General features: G+C 45.1%; 1 protein-coding gene across 1 annotated transcript in view; it reads left to right on the top strand.

The window, feature by feature from the left end:
- LOC139410260 (leucine rich adaptor protein 1) overlaps positions 1 to 4,888 on the top strand; it is a 30,462-nt gene extending 25,574 nt beyond the window's left edge. The window contains exons 2-3 of the mRNA XM_071155733.1: positions 2,488 to 2,848; positions 2,993 to 4,888. Coding sequence (XP_071011834.1) covers positions 2,488 to 2,848; positions 2,993 to 3,345 — 714 coding nt within the window. The 3' untranslated portion in view covers positions 3,346 to 4,888. The remainder of the gene's footprint in view (positions 1 to 2,487; positions 2,849 to 2,992) is intronic.
- Positions 4,889 to 20,343: the final 15,455 nt, after the last annotated feature.

Here is a 20,343-nt window from a genome sequence, read left to right as displayed (position 1 = left end):
ACATTCATCTCCCACCACTCTGCTACTAAATTAATCTCCCAGCCTATATTTTCGTATTTTTTCCCACGTACTGTGTTGCACATTCATTATTATTTTAAAACGTATATCTACTCTCCTGGCTTCATCTGTTCCACCTCCCATCTTCCCTCACCTTTGAAAAAATCATCTGGTCCCACATATCTTCCCTTACCATTACCTTACTTCTCCTTCCTCTTATTCCTCCTCTATTCTCTCACCTCATTCTCTCACCTTGCTCCTCTCCTATCTTCCTCTTACCCCTCCATCCTCCATCCTCCATCCTCCATCTCCCTATCTTCTTTCTCTTTCCCACTGCTCTCACAGCTCCCTTCTCTCCTGACTCAGATGCTTTCCTCCCACCATCTCTTCTCTCCTGACTCAGATGCTTTCCTCCCACCATCTCTTCTCTCCTGACTCAGATGCTTTCCTCCCACCATCTCTTCTCTCCTGACTCAGATGCTTTCCTCCCACCATCTCTTCTCTCCTGACTCAGATGCTTTCCTCCCACCATCTCTTCTCTCCTGACTCAGATGCTTTCCTCCCACCATCTCTTCTCTCCTTAGTCAGTTTCTTTCCTCCCACCATCTCTTCTCTCCTGAGTCAGTTGCTTTCCTCCCACCATCTCTTCTCTCCTGAGTCAGTTGCTTTCCTCCCACCATCTCTTCTCTCCCAAATCCATTGCTTTCCTCCCACCATCTCTTCTCTCCTGACTCAGATGCTTTCCTCCCACCATCTCTTCTCTCCTGACTCAGATGCTTTCCTCCCACCATCTCTTCTCTCCTGACTCAGATGCTTTCCTCCCACCATCTCCTCTCTCCTGACTCAGATGCTTTCCTCCCACCATCTCTTCTCTCCTGAGTCAGTTGCTTTCCTCCCACCATCTCTTCTCTCCTGAGTCAGTTGCTTTCCTCCCACCATCTCTTCTCTCCTGAGTCAGTTGCTTTCCTCCCACCATCTCTTCTCTCACAAATCCATTGCTTTCCTCCCACCATCTCTTCTCTCCTGACTCAGATGCTTTCCTCCCACCATCTCTTCTCTCCTGACTCAGATGCTTTCCTCCCACCATCTCTTCTCTCCTGACTCAGATGCTTTCCTCCCACCGTCTTCTCTCTCCTGAGTCAGTTTCTTTCCTCCCACCGTCTCTTCTCTCCTGAGTCAGTTGCTTTCCTCCCACCATCTCTTCTCTCCCAAAACCATTGCTTTCCTCCCACTATCTTCTCTCTCCTGAGTCCATTGCTTTCCTCCCACCATCTCCTCTCTCCTGAGTCCGTTGCTTTCCTCCCACTATCTTCTCTCTCCTGAGTCAGTTGCTTTCCTCCCACCGTCTCTTCTCTCCTGAGTCAGTTGCTTTCCTCCCACCATCTCTTCTCTCCCAAAACCATTGCTTTCCTCCCACTATCTTCTCTCTCCTGAGTCCATTGCTTTCCTCCCACCATCTCCTCTCTCCTGAGTCTGTTGCTTTCCTCCCACTATCTTCTCTCTCCTGAGTCAGTTGCTTTCCTCCCACCATCTCCTCTCTCCTGAGTCCGTTGCTTTCCTCCCACTATCTCCTCTCTCCTGAGTCCGTTGCTTTCCTCCCACTATCTCCTCTCTCCTGAGTCCGTTGCTTTCCTCCCACCATCTCCTCTCTCCTGAGTCCGTTGCTTTCCTCCCACCATCTTCTCTCTCCTGAGTCCGTTGCTTTCCTCCCACCATCTTCTCTCTCCTGAGTCCGTTGCTTTCCTCCCACCATCTTCTCTCTCCTGAGTCCGTTGCTTTCCTCCCACTATCTCCTCTCTCCTGAGTCCGTTGCTTTCCTCCCACTATCTCCTCTCTCCTGAGTCCGTTGCTTTTCTCCCACCGTCTATTTTCTCCTCTCTCCCGAATCAGTTGCTTACCTCCCACCATCTATTCTCTCTTCCGAGTCAGTTGCTTACATCTCTCCTGAGTCAGTTGCTTACCTCCCACCATCTATTCTCTCCTCTCTCCCGAATCAGTTGCTTACCTCCCACCATCTATTCTCTCCCGAATCAGTTGCTTTCCTCCCACCATCTCTCCTCTCTTCCGAGTCAGTTGCTTACCTCCCACCATCTATTCTCTCCTCTCTCCTGAATCCGTTGCTTTCCTCCCACAAACTCTCCTCTCTCCTGTGTCTGTTGCTTTCCTCCCGCCATCTCTTCTCTTCTGAGTCCGTTGCTTTCCTCCCACCATCTCTTCTCTCCTCTCTCCTGAGTCAGTTGCTTTCTTCCCACCATCTCTTCTCTCCTCTCTCCTGAGTCTGTTGCTATCCTCTCTCCTGAGTCAGTTACTTTCCTCCCACCATCTCTTCTCTCTTCTCTCCTGACTCAGATGCTTTCCTCCCACCATCTCTTCTCTCCTGACTCAGATGCTTTCCTCCCACCATCTCTTCTCTCCTGACTCAGATGCTTTCCTCCCACCATCTCTTCTCTCCCCTCTCCTGTATCAATAAAGTATTATTCTTCTCCATAGGCCCACCTGCGCTCGATGGACGTGAAGATCCTGCAGCAGCTGCTGGCGGTGCACGAGGGGATCGAGGCATGTAAGTGGCTCCTGGAGGAGCGCGGCACCCTGACCAGTCGCTGCAGCAGTCTGACCAGCAGCCAGTACAGCCTGGGAGAGGGCCCTGGAGGAGACACCTGGAGGGGCAGCTGGAGCAGCCTGCAGGACCCCCTCAACGACAAGCTGGATAACATCTCTATAGGCAGTTATCTGGACACCCTTGCTGATGACATGGACGAGTACGGCCCTTCTAGTTCTGAGTCTGTGCTGTGTTCTACTCCACTGGGGACTGTGACGCCCACTCGGACCGGGACAGGGGCTGGGGCAGTGCCTGGGGCAGGGGCTGGGAGAGGGGCTGGGGCAGGGGCTGGGAGAGTTGCTGGAGCTGGAGAAGGGTCAGTGGCTGTGGCAGGGGTTGGGCCTGGAGCTGGGGTAGGACAAGGCACAGGGGGCAAGGTAGTTGTTGATCCTGGCTCTCCCCAAGTCAAGCCAGATGTCCCAAATAAGGAGTCTTCCATTTGGACTAAGGCCACAGAGGCAGTGAAAGGAACCACCATCACCAAGGATACCAAGGACCCCGGCCAAACCCAGCAGCCCAGTAAGAGCAACGGCGCCCTGGATAAAGCAGTCAGGCAAGCACGAGGACCTACTGATTCAGCCCGGTTCTGCCTGGCTGAAAAGCTGGGGAAAAGCCAGAGCCCCAAACTCAAACCCTATAAGAATGGCAAGATAGACGTAGATGCCTGCAAGATGAACGGCAAGATGCACCTGGGGTATGATGCCCACTGGCGATGGGTGCAGTCGCAGGACGATGTGACATTTCTATGAGGTGGATATATTACACCACTTCCCTCTAAAAAATGCTGGGTTAAAATCAACCCAATTTGGGTTATTTGGTTACGAAGTGCTGGGTAAATGTTGGACAGGACACACGCTGGGTTATTTTGACCCAGCCAGTTAGGTTGTGTGAATAACCTAGCATGTTGGGTTGTTGTGATTACCCAAACATGGGTTCATTTAACCATCAATTAGGTTATATTCATTTTCATGCTGGGTTGAACAGCTCTTTTAATATGTAATCCATAGGTTACTTTCAGGAGGCGTGGCTTATTAGGTGTGTGGGTTTCAGATAGTTATTTTTCGCCACCAGTGAAAATAAATGTAATTATTGTTCATAATCTTAAATACAGAGCTAATTTCAATTTTCATTAAAGAAAATACACATTTCATATTCTAATGTATTATTAATAACATAATTTTGTACGTATTGTTACATAGTGGTAAGTATACCAACATTGGGTTTTGCATAGGCTTTTAAGGAACTCTTAGACTTTTGTAAGCTTCATTAAATCTACTAAAGTGTCAGTGTACAACCGTAACCTTCTGATATCAGAACAGATAAACCGGAATGATGTTTACTCTCACGGGTGGCCAAAAATAACTATATGAAACCACGGCCCTACCTACTGTAGTCGCACTTCCAGTCTTCTGACCTGACCGCTGGGTCTCAATAACCCAGCATCAATAACCCAGCAACAACAACAACTCAACCTCGCTCTTTTTAAAGAAAACAACCCAACTAAGTGAACCAATGCCTGCAACCTAGCAGTTGGGTCATCCAAACAACCCAGCATTTTTTTGTGTTAAGACACTTTTCCCCCTCCCATGTAACGACCCTACCGGTCAAATATTAAGAGAGAGGTTGATTGCACATATTATACAAACGTCTACCATTTCCATGGTGCAAGATATCAGGTGTGAACAGCATCATGACATTATGTTTTATTCACTCTAAATGTGACTGCACTAACTTTCTAAAACATTGATGTCAGTATTATATTGGGGATGAAGCACAGTGTTGATATTTTTCTGAATCAAGTTTGTTTTTGCCATGTTTATCCTCCTTTCCTCTATGCATTGTAACATACAGTACCAGAGAAAATGAAACATTTTCCAACAGAAAAACATATATTTGTTACAATCACTCGCATCTGTAGAACTTAGTTTGCCCTCACAACCCCAAATGATTGTAACACACTATAGATAGCGGAATCGTTCTCATACATACTGTAGGTATGTGTACCATCATAGTATGCTAAGAGCATATAGAATGTTCCTACTGTTTGCACACGTGTGCTATTGTCGATGTCCTACTACTTACAGTACTTAACCAGTCAATGCAATTTGTATAATCAGTGAATCGCAATACAATTAATCTGTGCATCGGGTACTTCTGTGGGTGGTTGTCGTAGAAAAATGTCTCTGGCTGAGTGTTATTGTTGTCTCTTTTTTAACTGTACACAATTTTTGTTTCATTTGGACAGAAGTTGATGTGATTGGTGTCATCCTAAACTATTATGCCTGTATCTCCAGTCCCAAGATGACTGCACTGTTGTTCTGATAATCCTGATCGTTTAAATGACTGTCCTCTGCTGTCCGTGTCTTAATGAGTCCAACCATCTCTGATCTTTCACTCAGTGTTGAGTGGTGTGAACTTGTTAGTTATTTGGGTGGGTGAAAATTGCATGTCATGTGCTGAATGCTTTATTGGTGAAAATTATCATGAAAAATGTGTGAAAAACTTGATACAATCATGGGAGAAGAAAAGCAATATTCCCTCTGAGCCTTTGTATTCAGTTATAAACAACCCACTCTCACACAGAATTGTCACCACTGAAAACTAATAATGCCTGGACATTCCAAGGCAGGGGTTGCCAGGATGACAGAGAGGGTGAGAGAGAGGGAGAGAGAGCACGTGTGTAAGTACATGTGTGTGAGTGGCTTGCTGTGCACAGGTACTTTGTCAGATACTAAGTCCCAAGGGGCTATTCTTCACTATAACCTCCACCATTTGTCATATTAACTCTGGGAGAACAATGTACTGCATGTCATTATATAAGGCATATGTATTGCGAATGTTATCAGATGTGATATGCATAGCGTTCATTACATTACCCAGAGCAATTTACAGGAGCAATTAGGGTTGAGTGCCTTGCTTAAGGGCACATTAACAGATTTTTCACCTAGTTGGCCCTTAACCACTAGGATACCTGCCGCCGCATTCAACCACGTTAGTGTAGCACATCAGATGATGATGGACTGTTTTCAGTTGAATTACGTTAGGATTTCCCTTAGTGATGTTTTGGATCATGTATACTCACGCCTTACGACCTTGTTACAAGCTGACTGTCTTAGTTCTGTTGTTTTAGGGTGTCTGTCTCTGTGTGATGTCTTTGCCTGCATGTCTTCAGTTCTGTACCACTCAGCACTCCTATCAGAGCAGCATTTTTAATCTGTTTCAGATGAGTTCTCACTTCCAGACCGAAGCTACATTACAACCCTCCACCCACCCCTCCCTGTCTCCGCACACCCTCTCCTCCTCCCCTTTCAAACTGCACTGTGGCTTTTTTTCTTTCTTCTCCACCGCCTCTTGTCATCCTGTTTTCCACCAGCACAATGACTTGCTGGAAACATACATTCAGTGCCAACGTGTACGTTTAGTGCACGTCTACTCACGGGCCATGGTACAATAAGGATGGCAATGGGGAAACAATGACCGTAACCCAGTTCCTGGGGATGGAGAGGGGGATCTGTGCCAGAACTGGTGTCCAGCTGGATGCTTGCCCACTTACAGTCCCATCCACACTGCATCACTTAAATATGTCCCTCTCCCCTTTTCTCTCTCTTTCTCTCTCTCTTTCACTCTCACTCTCTCATTTCAATTCAATTTAAGGGATTTATTGGCAAGGGAAACATATGTTAACATTGCCAAAGCAAGTGAAGTAGATAATCAACTAAATTTAAATAAACAATAAACATGTACAGTAAACATTACACTCACAAAAGTTTCAAAATAATAAATACATGGCATCCCGAGTAGCGCAGTGGTCTAAGACACTGCACCACAGTTGCTAGCCGTGACACTAGAAATCCTGGTTTGAGTCCAGACTCTGTCTCAGCCGGCCGCGACTGGGAGGCCCATGGGGTTGCTCACAATTGGCCTAGCGTCGTCCGGGTTAGCGGAGGGTTTGGCCGGCAGGGATGTCCTTGTCCCATTGCGCTCTAGCGACTCCTGTGGCGGGCTGGGTACATGCACGCTAACACGGTCGCCAGATGTACGTTATTTCCTCCGACACATTGGTGTGGCTGGCTTCCGGGTTAAGCAGGCATTGTGTCAAGAAGCAGTGTGGCTTGGTTGGGTTGTGTTTCGGAGGATGCACGGCTCTCGACCTTTGTCTCTCTCGGGAGTTGCAGCGATGAGACAAGACTGTAACTACCAATTGGATACCACGTAATTGGGGAGAAAAAGGGCTAAAAGTTTTTTTTAAATATAAAAAATAATAAAAGAATAATGACATTACAAATGTCATATTATAAGCAAATAGTTCAAGTACCAAAGGGAAAATAAATAAACATACATACGGGTTGTATTTACAATGGTATTTGTTCTTCACTGGTTGCCCTTGTGGCAACAGGTCACAGATCCTGCTGCTGTGATGGCACGCTGTGGTATTTCACCCATCTGTGTAATCTTAGGGAAATATGTTTCTCTAATATGGTCATACATTTGGCAGGATGTTAGGAAGTGCAGCTCAGTTTCCACCTAATTTTGTGGGCAGTGTGCACATAGCCTGTCTTCTCTTGAGCCTGCCTTCTACGGCCTTTCTCAATAGCAAGGCTATGCTCACTGAGTGTGTACATAGTCAAAGCTTTCCTTAAGTTTGTGTCAGTCATAGTGGTCAGGGATTCTGCCACAGTGTACACGCTGTTTATAGCCAAATAGCATTCTAGATTGCTCTGTTTTTTAATAAATTCTTTCCACTGTGTCAAGTAATTATCTTTTTGTTTTCTCATGATTTGGGTCTAATTGTGTTGCTGTCCTGGGGCTCTGTTTGTGTTTGTGAACAGAGTCCCAGGACCAACATGTCTCTCCCTCTCTCTCTGTCTCTCTCTCTATGTGGTAAAAATAGAATGTGCATGACAGTAGGTAAAGTAGAAGACCGTCCGTAGTTAGATGATGGGTGTTCCGTGATGTAGCCTTTAGTATTCTAAAGCTCTTCTGTTAAGACTCCTAATGCTTTCATTTAACAGATGGGTTGGCTAGTAGTAAGTCATGGCATGCCAGTATTTCCCTTAGCCAGCACAAACAGAGGAGACACATTCTTAATGCAGGAGACCATGATCATCAAACATGTCCGATCATATATACATACTTTATATTTTACTAATGGTTTAACTCGCATCACAGACTGAGCTATACATTTCGTGATGTTTTTTAGTGAAGACAAAATCCACTGTAATAATCTATATGTAGGCCTGTAAGAATCTGGAATGAGAAAAATAGTTCTCAAGAAGTATCAGTAGAACACACAAATATTGGTTTGGCATAATATGAACTTGGTCACTGTCATAATATGAGCTTGGTCACTGTCATAATATGAACTTGGTCACTGTCATAATATGAGCTTGGTCGCTGTCATAATATGAGCTTGGTCACTGTCATAATATGAACTTGGTCACTGTCATAATATGAACTTGGTCACTGTCATAATATGAACTTGGTCACTGTCATAATATGAACTTGGTCACTGTCATAATATGAACTTGGTCACTGTCATAATATGAACTTGGTCACTGTCATAATATGAGCTTGGTCACTGTCATAATATGAACTTGGTCACTGTCATAATATGAACTTGGTCACTGTCATAATAGGAACTTGGTCACTGTCATAATATGAACTTGGTCACTGTCATAATATGAACTTGGTCACTGTCATAATATGAACTTGGTCACTGTCATAATATGAACTTGGTCACTGTCATAATATGAGCTTGGTCACTGTCATAATATGAACTTGGTCACTGTCATAATATGAACTTGGTCACTGTCATAATATGAACTTGGTCACTGTCATAATATAAGCTTGGTCACTGTCATAATATAAACTTGGTCACTGTCATAATGTGAACTTGGTCACTGTCATAATATGAGCTTGGTCACTGTCATAATATTAACTTTGTCACTGTCATAATATGAACTTGGTCACTGTCATAATATAAGCTTGGTCACTGTCATAATATGAACTTGGTCACTTTCATAATATGAGCTTGGTCACTGTCATAATATAAACTTGGTCACTGTCATAATATGAATTTGGTCACTGTCATAATATGAGCTTGGTCACTGTCATAATATGAACTTGGTCACTGTCATAATATGAACTTGGTCACTGTCATAATATGAACTTGGTCACTGTCATGATATAAACTTGGTCACTGTCATAATATGAGCTTGGTCACTGTCATAATATGAACTTGGTCACTGTCATAATATGAACTTGGTCACTGTCATAATATGAACTTGGTCACTGTCATAATATGAACTTGGTCACTGTCATAATATGAACTTGGTCACTGTCATGATATAAACTTGGTCACTGTCATGATATGAACTTGGTCACTGATGGTAAACTATAACTGAAGCGTGTTTGTATTTCATTATCAGATGCCCAGTATATGATGTTTGCTCATCAGATGTCCAGTGTGATGTTTGTTTTGAAGAAAGGTGCCAAACACTCATCATCTGATTTGAACCGCAGACAAACAGAGCATGATTTTACAGAGTAATGGATATCCACTCAGTAACCATGGCAATGATCCAAACCAGGTTTTACATATTGACATTAGAATGTCAGTGGCTGTAAAGACTTTGCATATTGACTTTGTACTACTAACCAAGGCAATGCTGTCATTCCCAAATGCACAATATATTACAGAAGTATTCCCTATCCCACCTAGGGAAAGAGTAGAACAGTAATGTACAGTTAGTTATGGAATTACCAGACCTAATGTATGTCATACGGGAATCTTTCAAACAGTAGCCTTGCAACATCAGGCTGCATATTTTCCCCATTCTGCATATTTTCCCCATTCTGGATTAGAAAGCCAGGCACACACTCTATAGCAAGCTGAGACACACTAAAGAGGCTTTTGGCAGCTCATTGATAGCCAAATGGTGGCTAATGCTGGGGCCCCTGTTGGAGTGGCTTGAGGAAAGTTGGCCTATTATGTTTCCATGGATTTGAGGGCCGGAATTGGGGGGGAGAGGGGGAGTACAGAGCGGTGTGGAGGCAGGGAGTTGAAAGAAGCTTCCGCTTCCAATATTTCCTGCTGTTCTGTTCCCAGAATGCATTACCCTCAGCATTGACATGGGTTTCTAAGCACATGACAGGGTCCTCAAAGAAAGCATCCGTTAAGAACAGGTTTTTCTCTTTCTCTTTCTTGCTTTGTTGCCAGTCCGTTATGTGTGTTGTGTTCATATCTTGAACACAGAGAATTGGAAGTGAAATAAGGCCACTGTGATCAAATTATAGTGTATTACATTTACTCCAGAACTGAAAACGGACATTTACTATGCGGGGAGGGAGTCAAGTCATTGAGACTGACTAAAAGCACTGGATCTTAAAAATTTACACATTTTGCTTTGTGTGGTACAGGTTTTTAATTGTGATGCAATGTTTTACAGGAAGAAGCTATTTATTTTGTGTGTATATTATTGAGATGTACATCTAATGATTGACATGTGCATTGATGTTGAGAATTATATGCAGTATGCAAATGTGTAGCTTACGGAAGTGATTTATTAAATATATTTTCAATGTTACACTAACGTCTTTGTTATCTCTAACACAACATTTAGCTGAAATAAAAGTCACAGAATGTTATGTATGAAAGCAAATGAAACCCAGAAGTATCAGCAGTTTCACCTCCCTGTTCCCTAAAGGGCTGTCTTTGGCCGTATTTCAAATATTTCTCTACAAAGAAAGCAAACAATGTACTCAGGAGAGATAGAGATCCTCCCCAGCCTGTCTTCATTAGCAGTTGTGTTATTCTCTTGTAACCCACAAGGAGCCATCGTTCCACCTTGAGATGTGTCCTTATTTCATTTATTGTGGCATTGGGTTTAGTGCTAACTGCCCGTTATCCTTGATGTACTGTTATTGTATAGGCCTAGCTGTGTTTCTCTATAACCACTATTCCAATTGGGTTCTCTTTCAGAGAGCCTGGTGTACATGTTCTAATCAATACCCCCCAACCAGCCCGGTCCTCCCTCCTCGCTACTTCCCAGCAAACCTATTAGCACTTCACATTATATGACAACCATTTATCAACTCTCTTTCCAGAGGGTTGAAACTGCTGAAAATGCTCTGTGCCATAGCCTTCAGGTCCATTGGCTCTACTCTAGTTATAATCATACAATTAGATACTTTTGTGATCCATAGTATGACCATCTTAAAACAATCCATACCCCGCTAGACTTTTAGAGGTTAAAGAGAGAAATGTAACCACATTGTAGAAAAACAAAGCATATGACTGACTGGCCATTTGGCTGCCTGATGCTAGCTGGTTCTGGTGTCAGTTTCAGGGCCATTGATTTTTACAATTTGGAGACAGATCGGTTATGTCTGAATCTGATAATGTGTGGTATAACAAATGCACAGACTAAACACGTATGGATTGTGTTGACGTCTGCGTGTTAGCAGACTCTAACCACAGTGGTGGGTAGTGGACACAGATGCTTGTGAGGCTGTAAAAGAACAAAGGAACAGTGGGGAGGAGAGCTTACTACAGCACAGGGCTGGACAACATCAGGACAGGGTGGAGTTCCACCACAGAGGACAGCACAGGGCTGGACAACATCAGGACAGGGTGGAGTTCCACCACAGAGGACAGCACAGGGCTGGACAACATCAGGACAGGGTGGAGTTCCACCACAGAGGACAGCACAGGGCTGGACAACATCAGGACAGGGTGGGAGTTCCACCACAGAGGACAGCACAGGGCTGGACAACATCAGGACAGGGTGGAGTTCCACCACAGAGGACAGCACAGGGCTGGACAACATCAGGACAGGGTGGAGTTCCACCACAGAGGACAGCACAGGGCTGGACAACATCAGGACAGGGTGGAGTTCCACCACAGAGGACAGCACAGGGCTGGACAACATCAGGACAGGGTGGAGTTCCACCACAGAGGACAGCACAGGGCTGGACAACATTAGGACAGGGTGGAGTTCCACCACAGAGGACAGCACAGGGCTGGACAACATCAGGACAGGGTGGAGTTCCACCACAGAGGACAGCACAGGGCTGGACAACATCAGGACAGGGTGGAGTTCCACCACAGAGGACAGCACAGGGCTGGACAACATCAGGATAGGGTGAAGTTCCACCACAGAGGACAGCACAGGGCTGGACAACATCAGGACAGGGTGGAGTTCCACCACAGAGGACAGCACAGGGCTGGACAACATCAGGACAGGGTGGAGTTCCACCACAGAGGACAGCACAGGGCTGGACAACATCAGGACAGGGTGGGAGTTCCACCACAGACGACAGCACAGGGCTGGACAACATCAGGACAGGGTGGGAGTTCCACCACAGACGACAGCACAGGGCTGGACAACATCAGGACAGAGTGGAGTTCCACCACACAGGCTGCACAGCAGGAGGTAGGTGGAGATCCAACAATCATATAAAAATGTTGTTTAACACAGATCAACAACAGATGAGCCTTCTGGTCTCTGTAAAATAAAAGCTTGTCGTCATTCTATATGTAGAGCAAGACAATGGAACAGCCGAAACCCTCAGTTTGTCCATGGTGCTCTTCTGCCATAGTTTGTACAATGGACTAAAACACAGCTTAATAATAGCATTTTATGAGACACAACATGCTCTGTATTCACTGACACACCCCAATGTTTTTGTTTCACCAGATCCTGAGGAGATGGTTCTCTTGGATGTGTGTGGCTCGTTTGGTTTGGTTTATGGTTAATGGTCCACACAGGGCAGACCACAATCCACACTGGACCACAAATCTCCTGGAATCTCTGTCCATGTCAGGAGAATACCAGCCCCAAACTGTTTCATATTACCTTGAATCTGGGGATAGTAACATTTATTGTTTGGAAACTTCTGTATGTGTAATGTTTACTGTAAATTTGATTGTTTATTTCACTTTTGTATATTTACCTCACTTGCTTTGGCAATGTTAACACATGTTTCCCATGCCAATAAAGCCCCTTGAATTGAATTGAATTGAATAGTAACACCACAAGCCAACTCTTACAGCACTGCCTTGGGGAGACAGGACCATAAACCAGGGTAGTGGAGAATAACTTGATGGTTACAGACAGAGCTTTGTTTTGGGCGTACTGTGTGTGGAAACCCTACTGTGTCCCCTCTCTAAGACCAAACCCTAAACCCGTGTGGCCTGCCTCCCAGTCTCTCACATTCATATTCTGCTCTCAAACCACAGTGACAGAAAAAAAACTCATCTCTATCTGGAGTCTGGCATACATGTTGTTTTGCTCTGCCTTTAAATTAAGCAGTATCACACTAAGAGCCACATTCTTGTAGTATTTTCATATTTACAGTATATTTCTCCTGGTTTGTCCGCAGTGAGTACTCTCTCTCCACATCCTGGAATGCAGCTATATTTATCATATTATTGGGTTAGCAGTGTGGTGTGTATGTGTGTGTGTGCTACTCTGGGGGAAGCCTCTCTATGGGATTCGTGAAGTAAACAAAGGGGCCAAAATAGGCCACAGTGTTCCCACAAAGTGATGCAATCAGACGTGGGTAGAGGTTAGAGGCGGAACCCAAGGGGGAGTTGTTGTTCAATCTCTACCGCTACCCAACCCCATAATATGGTTTCCAAACAAGCTCATCGGTTTTATGTTATAGTGTACCGTGCACGCATGTGTCTGTGGGGATTCATTCCGTCTCTCCCATAGTATCACATATGAGAGTGACAACGGGCCTCCAAGGTTATACACATGACTCATCCCATGTGGGTGAGTAATGCGTGCAAAGCTGTCATCAAGGCAAAGGGTGACTATTTGAAGAATCTCAAATATAAAATATATTTTGATTTGTTTAACACTTTTTTGGTTTCTACATGATTCCATGTGTTATTTCAGTAGGTGTTCTAAAACTTTTGACGAGTAGTGTACATTTTAAAGTGAACAATCTGAGTCTCAGCATCATTCTGTATTTGTGGAATTTCATTTCATGTGAAGTCTGTCAAACTGACCCCCAAAATCCACTGTTCACTGTCATCCACTGAGTAGGAAGTTATGACTTTAAGCATCCACTACCACTCGATACTTTCATAAATATCCATTATTTAATGCTTAGTGTGTACCTGTCCATGTCCTGTTTGTTATAGAGTTGTCAGTTGGATTAGGAATCCATTGTTTTAAAAAGTATAATTCCACTCACAAAACAAAACAAATCTGCCTGTCACGTTCGTGTGGAGAGACGGACCAAGGCGCAGCGGATGTTGAGTTCCACATAACTTATTAATAAAGTGAAACTTAGCAAAAACAATAAATCAATAAATTAACAACGAAACGTGACTACGTGGTGCACATGCACAAAACACAAAATAATATCCCACAAAGTCAGGTGGGAAAAATGCTACCTAAATATGATCCTCAATTAGAGACAACGATTACCAGCTGCCTCTAATTGGGAATCATACAAATCACCAACATAGAAATAATAAACTAGAATACCCCCCAGTCACGCCCTGACCTACTATACCATAGAGAAACAAAGGCTCTCTATGGTCAGGGCGTGACAGTACACCCCCAAAGGTGCAGACTCCGGCTGCAAGACCTGAGACCAAATGGGGAGGATGATTAGTGTCGGTAACCCCCCCCCCCCCAGACCCCGGATCTGACCATGGCGCTGGGCTGAACGACGTGCCCGTACTGGGCATCAGCGCAGAGAAGGGCTCAGGCCCTGGAACTGGGTTGAACGCTGAGCCCGGATTGGGCACTGGCCTTGGAGCTGTCAGAGGGAGGCTCCGGCCTTGGAGCTGGGCTGGTCGCCGTGCCTGGACTGGTCACCGGCGCTGAGGAAGACTCCGGCCTAGGAGCGGGACTAGACGCTGTGTCTGGACTTGGCATCTTTGCAGAGGAAGACTCCTGCCATGGAGCGGGACTGGACGCTGTGCCTGGACTGGGTGCAGAAGGTTCCGGACTGTGGACCGTCGTAGGAGGTCCCGGACTGGGCACCGGTGCAGAAGGTTCCGGACTGTGGACCGTCGTAGGAGGTTCCGGACTGGGCACCGTTGTTGGAGGTTCCGGACTGTGGACCGTCGTAGGAGGTTCCGGACTGTGGACTGTCGCAGGAGGTTCCGGACTGTGGACCGTCGCAGGAGGTTCCGGACTGTGGACCGTCGCAGGAGGTTCCGGACAGTGGACCGTCGCAGGAGGTTCCGGACTGTGGACTGTCGCAGGAGGTTCCGGACTGTGGACCGTCGCAGGAGGTTCTGGACTGTGAACTGTTGCCGGAAGCTCTGGACTGTGAACCGCCGCCGGAAGCTCTGGACTGGGAACCCTCGCTGGCGGCTCTGAACTGTGAATACGCACTGGAGGCCTAGTGCGTGGAGCCGGCACAGGTGGCACCGGACTGGTGACACGCACTTCAGGGCGGGTGCGAGGAGCTGGAACAGGACGTTCTGGACTGTGGAGGTGTTTTGGTGACCTGGTGTGTATAGCCAGCATCATTTGTACCGGTTCGATGACACACTTCGCACGGCAAGTGCGAGGAGCTGGCACAGGACGTACTGGGCTGTGGAGGCGCACTGGAGACCTGGTGCGTATAGCCGGCATCAATTGTACCGGTTTGATGACACACTTCGCACGGTGAGTGCAAGGAGCTGGCACAGGACGTATTGGGGTTTCTGTGGTCTTGGTCCCTGGCGTCGTCGCTGTCCTTCCATGCTCATTGGCGACTCCCGCAAAGGAATGTCCTCCCAAGTCCAAAACTTCCTTACCCTCCTTTTCAAGCTGCTTGGTCCTTTGTTGGTGGGATATTCTGTCACGTACGTGTGGAGGCGCAACGGATGTTGAGTTCCACGTAATTTATTAATAAAGTGAAACTTAGCAAAAACAATAAATCAATAAACTAACAACAAAACGTGACTACATGGTGCACATGCACAAAACACAAAATAATATCCCGCAAACTCAGGTGGCAAAAATACTACCTTATTTTTTACCTTTATTTTAGGCAAGTCAGTTAAGAACAGATTCTTATTTTCACTGACGGCCAAGGAACAGTAGATTAACTGCCTTGTTCAGGGGCAGAACAACAGATTTGTACTTTGTCAGCTCTGGGATTTGAACTTGCAACCTTTCGGTTACAAGCCCAACGCTCTAACCCCTAGGTTATCAGTTTCATTGAAGTTCTTGGTTCATAATCTGAATCAGTTTTGATTTCATTCATCATTGATCATTAACATTGAATATTTAAATGTACCTTCAGCATCTTGACTTTATAGTGTCATACAGGTACAGTACATTGATAAAAGTGCATTCGGACAGTATTCAGACCCCTTGACTTTTTCCACATTTTGTTACGTTACAGCCTTATTTTAAATTTGATTAAATAGTTTTTCCCCCCTCATCAATCTACACAAAATACCCCATAATGACAACCCAGAAACAGGATTTTTGAATTTTTAGCAAATGTATAAAAAAATGTAAAACTGAAACATCACATTTACATAAGTATTCAGACCCTTTACTCAGTACTTTGTTGAAGCAGCAATTACAACCTGGAGTCGCTTCAGTATGACACCACAAGCTTGGTACACCTGTATTTGGTGAGTTTCTCCCATTCTTTTCTGCAGATCCTCTCAAGCTCTGTCAGGTAGATGGGGAGTGCCGCTGCACAGCTATTTTCAGGTCTCTCCAGAGATGTTTCAATCGTGTTCAAGTCTGGGCTCTGGCTGGGCCACTCAAGGACATTCAGAGACTTGGCCCGACGCCACTCTTGCATTGTCTTAGCTGTGTGCTTAGGGTCGTTGTCCTGTTGAGCAGGTTTTCATCAAGGATCTCTCTGTACATTGCTCTGTTCATCTTTTCCTCGATCCTGACTAGTCTCCCAGTCTACCGCTGAAAAACATCCCCACAGCATGATGTTGCCACCACCATGCTTCACCGTAGGGATGGTGCCAGGTTTCCTCCAGACGTGACGCTTGGCATTCAGGTCAAAGAGTTCAATCTTGGTATCATCAGACCAGAGAATATTGTTTCTCATGGTATGAGAGTCTTTAGGTGCCCTTTGGCAAACTCCAAGTGGGCTGTCATGTGCCTTTTACTGAGGAGTGGCTTCTGTCTGGCCATTCTATCATAAAAGCCTGTTTGGTGGAGTGCTGCATAGATGGTTGTTCTTCTTGAAGGAAATCCCATCTCCACAGACGAGCTCTAGATCTCAGAGTGACCATCAGGTTCTTGGTCACATCAGTGACCAAAGCCCTTCTCCTCAGTTTGCTCAGTTTGGCCGGGCGGCCAGCTCTAGGAAGAGTCTTAGTCGTTTCAAACTTCTTCCATTTAAGAATGAGGGAGGCCATTGTGTTCTTGGGGACCTTCAATGTGGAAGAAATGTTTTGTTACCCTTCCCCAGATCTGTGCCTCGACACAATCCGTTTTAGAATAAGGCTGTAGGTTATATTATACATACAGTATACATGTGAGGATTGTTCTGCTGTGTTTGTGGGCCTCCAGTGCTCTTGAGTAATTTTAAGTCCTGCCAGTAATTTATTAAACAGGTGAGACACCTCATAAAGAGACAGTCCTGTGAGCCATTGACAAAGGAGGCACACACACGCGCAAACAAAACACACACACACACACACACACACACACACACACACACACACACACACACACACACACAGTCATTGGGATTCAGAGAAATGCTTTCATAGAGTGTTTAAGCTGGTAAATGAGAAATGTAAGAACATGTCAAAGTGAATCGGTGATCTAGTCCCCTAATGGCCAAATTGAGTGGCTGGACTGAATGGACCCTCTTCCGCACCTCTTTCATTCAATTAGCCACAGACAAGCAGGCTTTGTGACACACACTAACAAGTCTGACACTGCCCCCCCACAAATATGCTATCTTTATCATCTGATCATTTTTAAAGAATCTCTGTTCTTAGCATGTGCATCTCACATTCGCGACCTACAAACAGGGACTATGGACTAATGGACTAATGTTGTTCTTTTGAGGGGGAGCATTGGGCTCTCAGTGTATTTATGTGGTGTTGGGCTCTCAGTGTGTTTATGTAGTGTTGGGCTCTCAGCATGTTTATGTAGTGTTGAGCTCTGTGTATTTATGTGGTGTTGGGCTCTCAGTGTATTTATGTGGTGTTGGGCTCTCAGCATGTTTATGTAGTGTTGAGCTCTGTGTATTTATGTGGTGTTGGGCTCTCAGTGTATTTATGTGGTGTTGGGCTCTCCGTGTATTTATGTGGTGTTGGGCTCTCAGTGTATTTATGTGGTGTTGGGCTCTCAGCATGTTTATGTAGTGTTGAGCTCTGTGTATGTACGTGGTGTTGAGCTCTCAGTGTATTTATGTGGTGTTGGGCTCTCAGTGTATTTATGTGGTGTTGAGCTCTCAGTGTGTTTCTGTGGTGTTGAGCTCTCAGCATGTTTATGTAGTGTTGAGCTCAGTGTATTTATGTGGTGTTGGGCTCTCAGTGTATTTATGTGGTGTTGGGCTCTCAGTGTATTTATGTGGTGTTGGGCTCTCAGTGTATTTATGTGGTGTTGAGCTCTCAGTGTGTTTCTGTGGTGTTGGGCTCTCAGCATGTTTATGTAGTGTTGAGCTCTGTGTATTTATGTGGTGTTGGGCTCTCAGTGTATTTATGTGGTGTTGGGCTCTCAGCATGTTTATGTAGTGTTGAGCTCTGTGTATTTATGTGGTGTTGGGCTCTCAGTGTATTTATGTGGTGTTGGGCTCTCAGCATGTTTATGTAGTGTTGAGCTCTGTGTATTTATGTGGTGTTGGGCTCTCAGTGTATTTATGTGGTGTTGGGCTCTCCGTGTATTTATGTGGTGTTGGGCTCTCAGTGTATTTATGTGGTGTTGGGCTCTCAGCATGTTTATGTAGTGTTGAGCTCTGTGTATGTATGTGGTGTTGAGCTCTCAGTGTATTAATGTGGTGTTGGGCTCTCAGTGTATTTATGTGGTGTTGAGCTCTCAGTGTGTTTCTGTGGTGTTGAGCTCTCAGCATGTTTATGTAGTGTTGAGCTCAGTGTATTTATGTGGTGCTGGGCTCTCAGTGTATTTATGTGGTGTTGGGCTCTCAGTGTATTTATGTGGTGTTGGGCTCTCAGTGTATTTATGTGGTGTTGAGCTCTCAGTGTGTTTCTGTGGTGTTGAGCTCTCAGGATGTTTATGTAGTGTTGAGCTCAGTGTATTTATGTGGTGTTGGGCTCTCAGTGTATTTATGTGGTGTTGGGCACTCATCGTGTTTATATGGTGTTGGGCTCTCAGTGTAGTTATGTGGTGTTGGGCTCTCAGTGTATTTATGTGGTGTTGGGCTCTCAGTGTATTTATGTGGTGTTGGGCACTCAGCGTGTTTATATGGTGTTGGGCTCTCAGTGTATTTATGTGGTGTTGGACTCTCAGCATGTTTATGTAGTGTTGAGCTCTGTATATTTATGTGGTGTTGGGCTCTCAGTGTATTTATGTGGTGTTGGGCTCCCAGTGTATTTATGTGGTGTTGAGCTCTCAGCATGTTTATGTAGTGTTGAGCTCAGTGTATTTATGTAGTGTTGAGCTCTGTGTATTTATGTGGTGTTGGGCTCTCAGTGTATTTATGTGGTGTTGGGCTCTCAGTGTAGTTATGTGGTGTTGGGCTCTCAGTGTAGTTATGTGGTGTTGGGCTCTCAGTGTATTAATGTGGTGTTGGGCTCTCAGTGTATTTATGTGGTGTTGGGCTCTCAGTTTATTTATGTGGTGTTGAGCTCTCAGTGTGTTTCTGTGGTGTTGAGCTCTCAGCATGTTTATATAGTGTTGAGCTCTGTGTATTTATGTGGTGTTGGACTCTCAGTGTATTTATGTGGTGTTGAGCTCTCAGTGTATTTATGTGGTGTTGGGCTCTCCATGTATTTATGTAGTGTTGGGCTCTCAGTGTGTTTCTGTGGTGTTGAGCTCTCAGCATGTTTATGTAGTGTTGAGCTCAGTGTATTTATGTGGTGTTGGGCTCTCAGTGTATTTATGTGGTGTTGGGCTCCCAGTGTATTTATGTGGTGTTGGGCTCTCAGTGTATTTATGTGGTGTTGAGCTCTCAGTGTGTTTCTGTGGTGTTGAGCTCTCAGGATGTTTATGTAGTGTTGAGCTCAGTGTATTTATGTGGTGTTGGGCTCTCAGTGTATTTATGTGGTGTTGGGCACTCATCGTGTTTATATGGTGTTGGGCTCTCAGTGTAGTTATGTGGTGTTGGGCTCTCAGTGTATTTATGTGGTGTTGGGCTCTCAGTGTATTTATGTGGTGTTGGGCACTCAGCGTGTTTATATGGTGTTGGGCTCTCAGTGTATTTATGTGGTGTTGGACTCTCAGCATGTTTATGTAGTGTTGAGCTCTGTATATTTATGTGGTGTTGGGCTCTCAGTGTATTTATGTGGTGTTGGGCTCCCAGTGTATTTATGTGGTGTTGAGCTCTCAGCATGTTTATGTAGTGTTGAGCTCAGTGTATTTATGTAGTGTTGAGCTCTGTGTATTTATGTGGTGTTGGGCTCTCAGTGTATTTATGTGGTGTTGGGCTCTCAGTGTAGTTATGTGGTGTTGGGCTCTCAGTGTAGTTATGTGGTGTTGGGCTCTCAGTGTATTAATGTGGTGTTGGGCTCTCAGTGTATTTATGTGGTGTTGGGCTCTCAGTGTATTTATGTGGTGTTGAGCTCTCAGTGTGTTTCTGTGGTGTTGAGCTCTCAGCATGTTTATATAGTGTTGAGCTCTGTG

Source organism: Oncorhynchus clarkii, chromosome 5 (assembly GCF_045791955.1).
Source record: "Oncorhynchus clarkii lewisi isolate Uvic-CL-2024 chromosome 5, UVic_Ocla_1.0, whole genome shotgun sequence".
Taxonomy (NCBI): Eukaryota; Metazoa; Chordata; class Actinopteri; order Salmoniformes; family Salmonidae; genus Oncorhynchus; species Oncorhynchus clarkii.
Note: the sequence above shows the minus strand (reverse complement) of the source record. Positions and strands in the feature narration are given on the sequence as shown.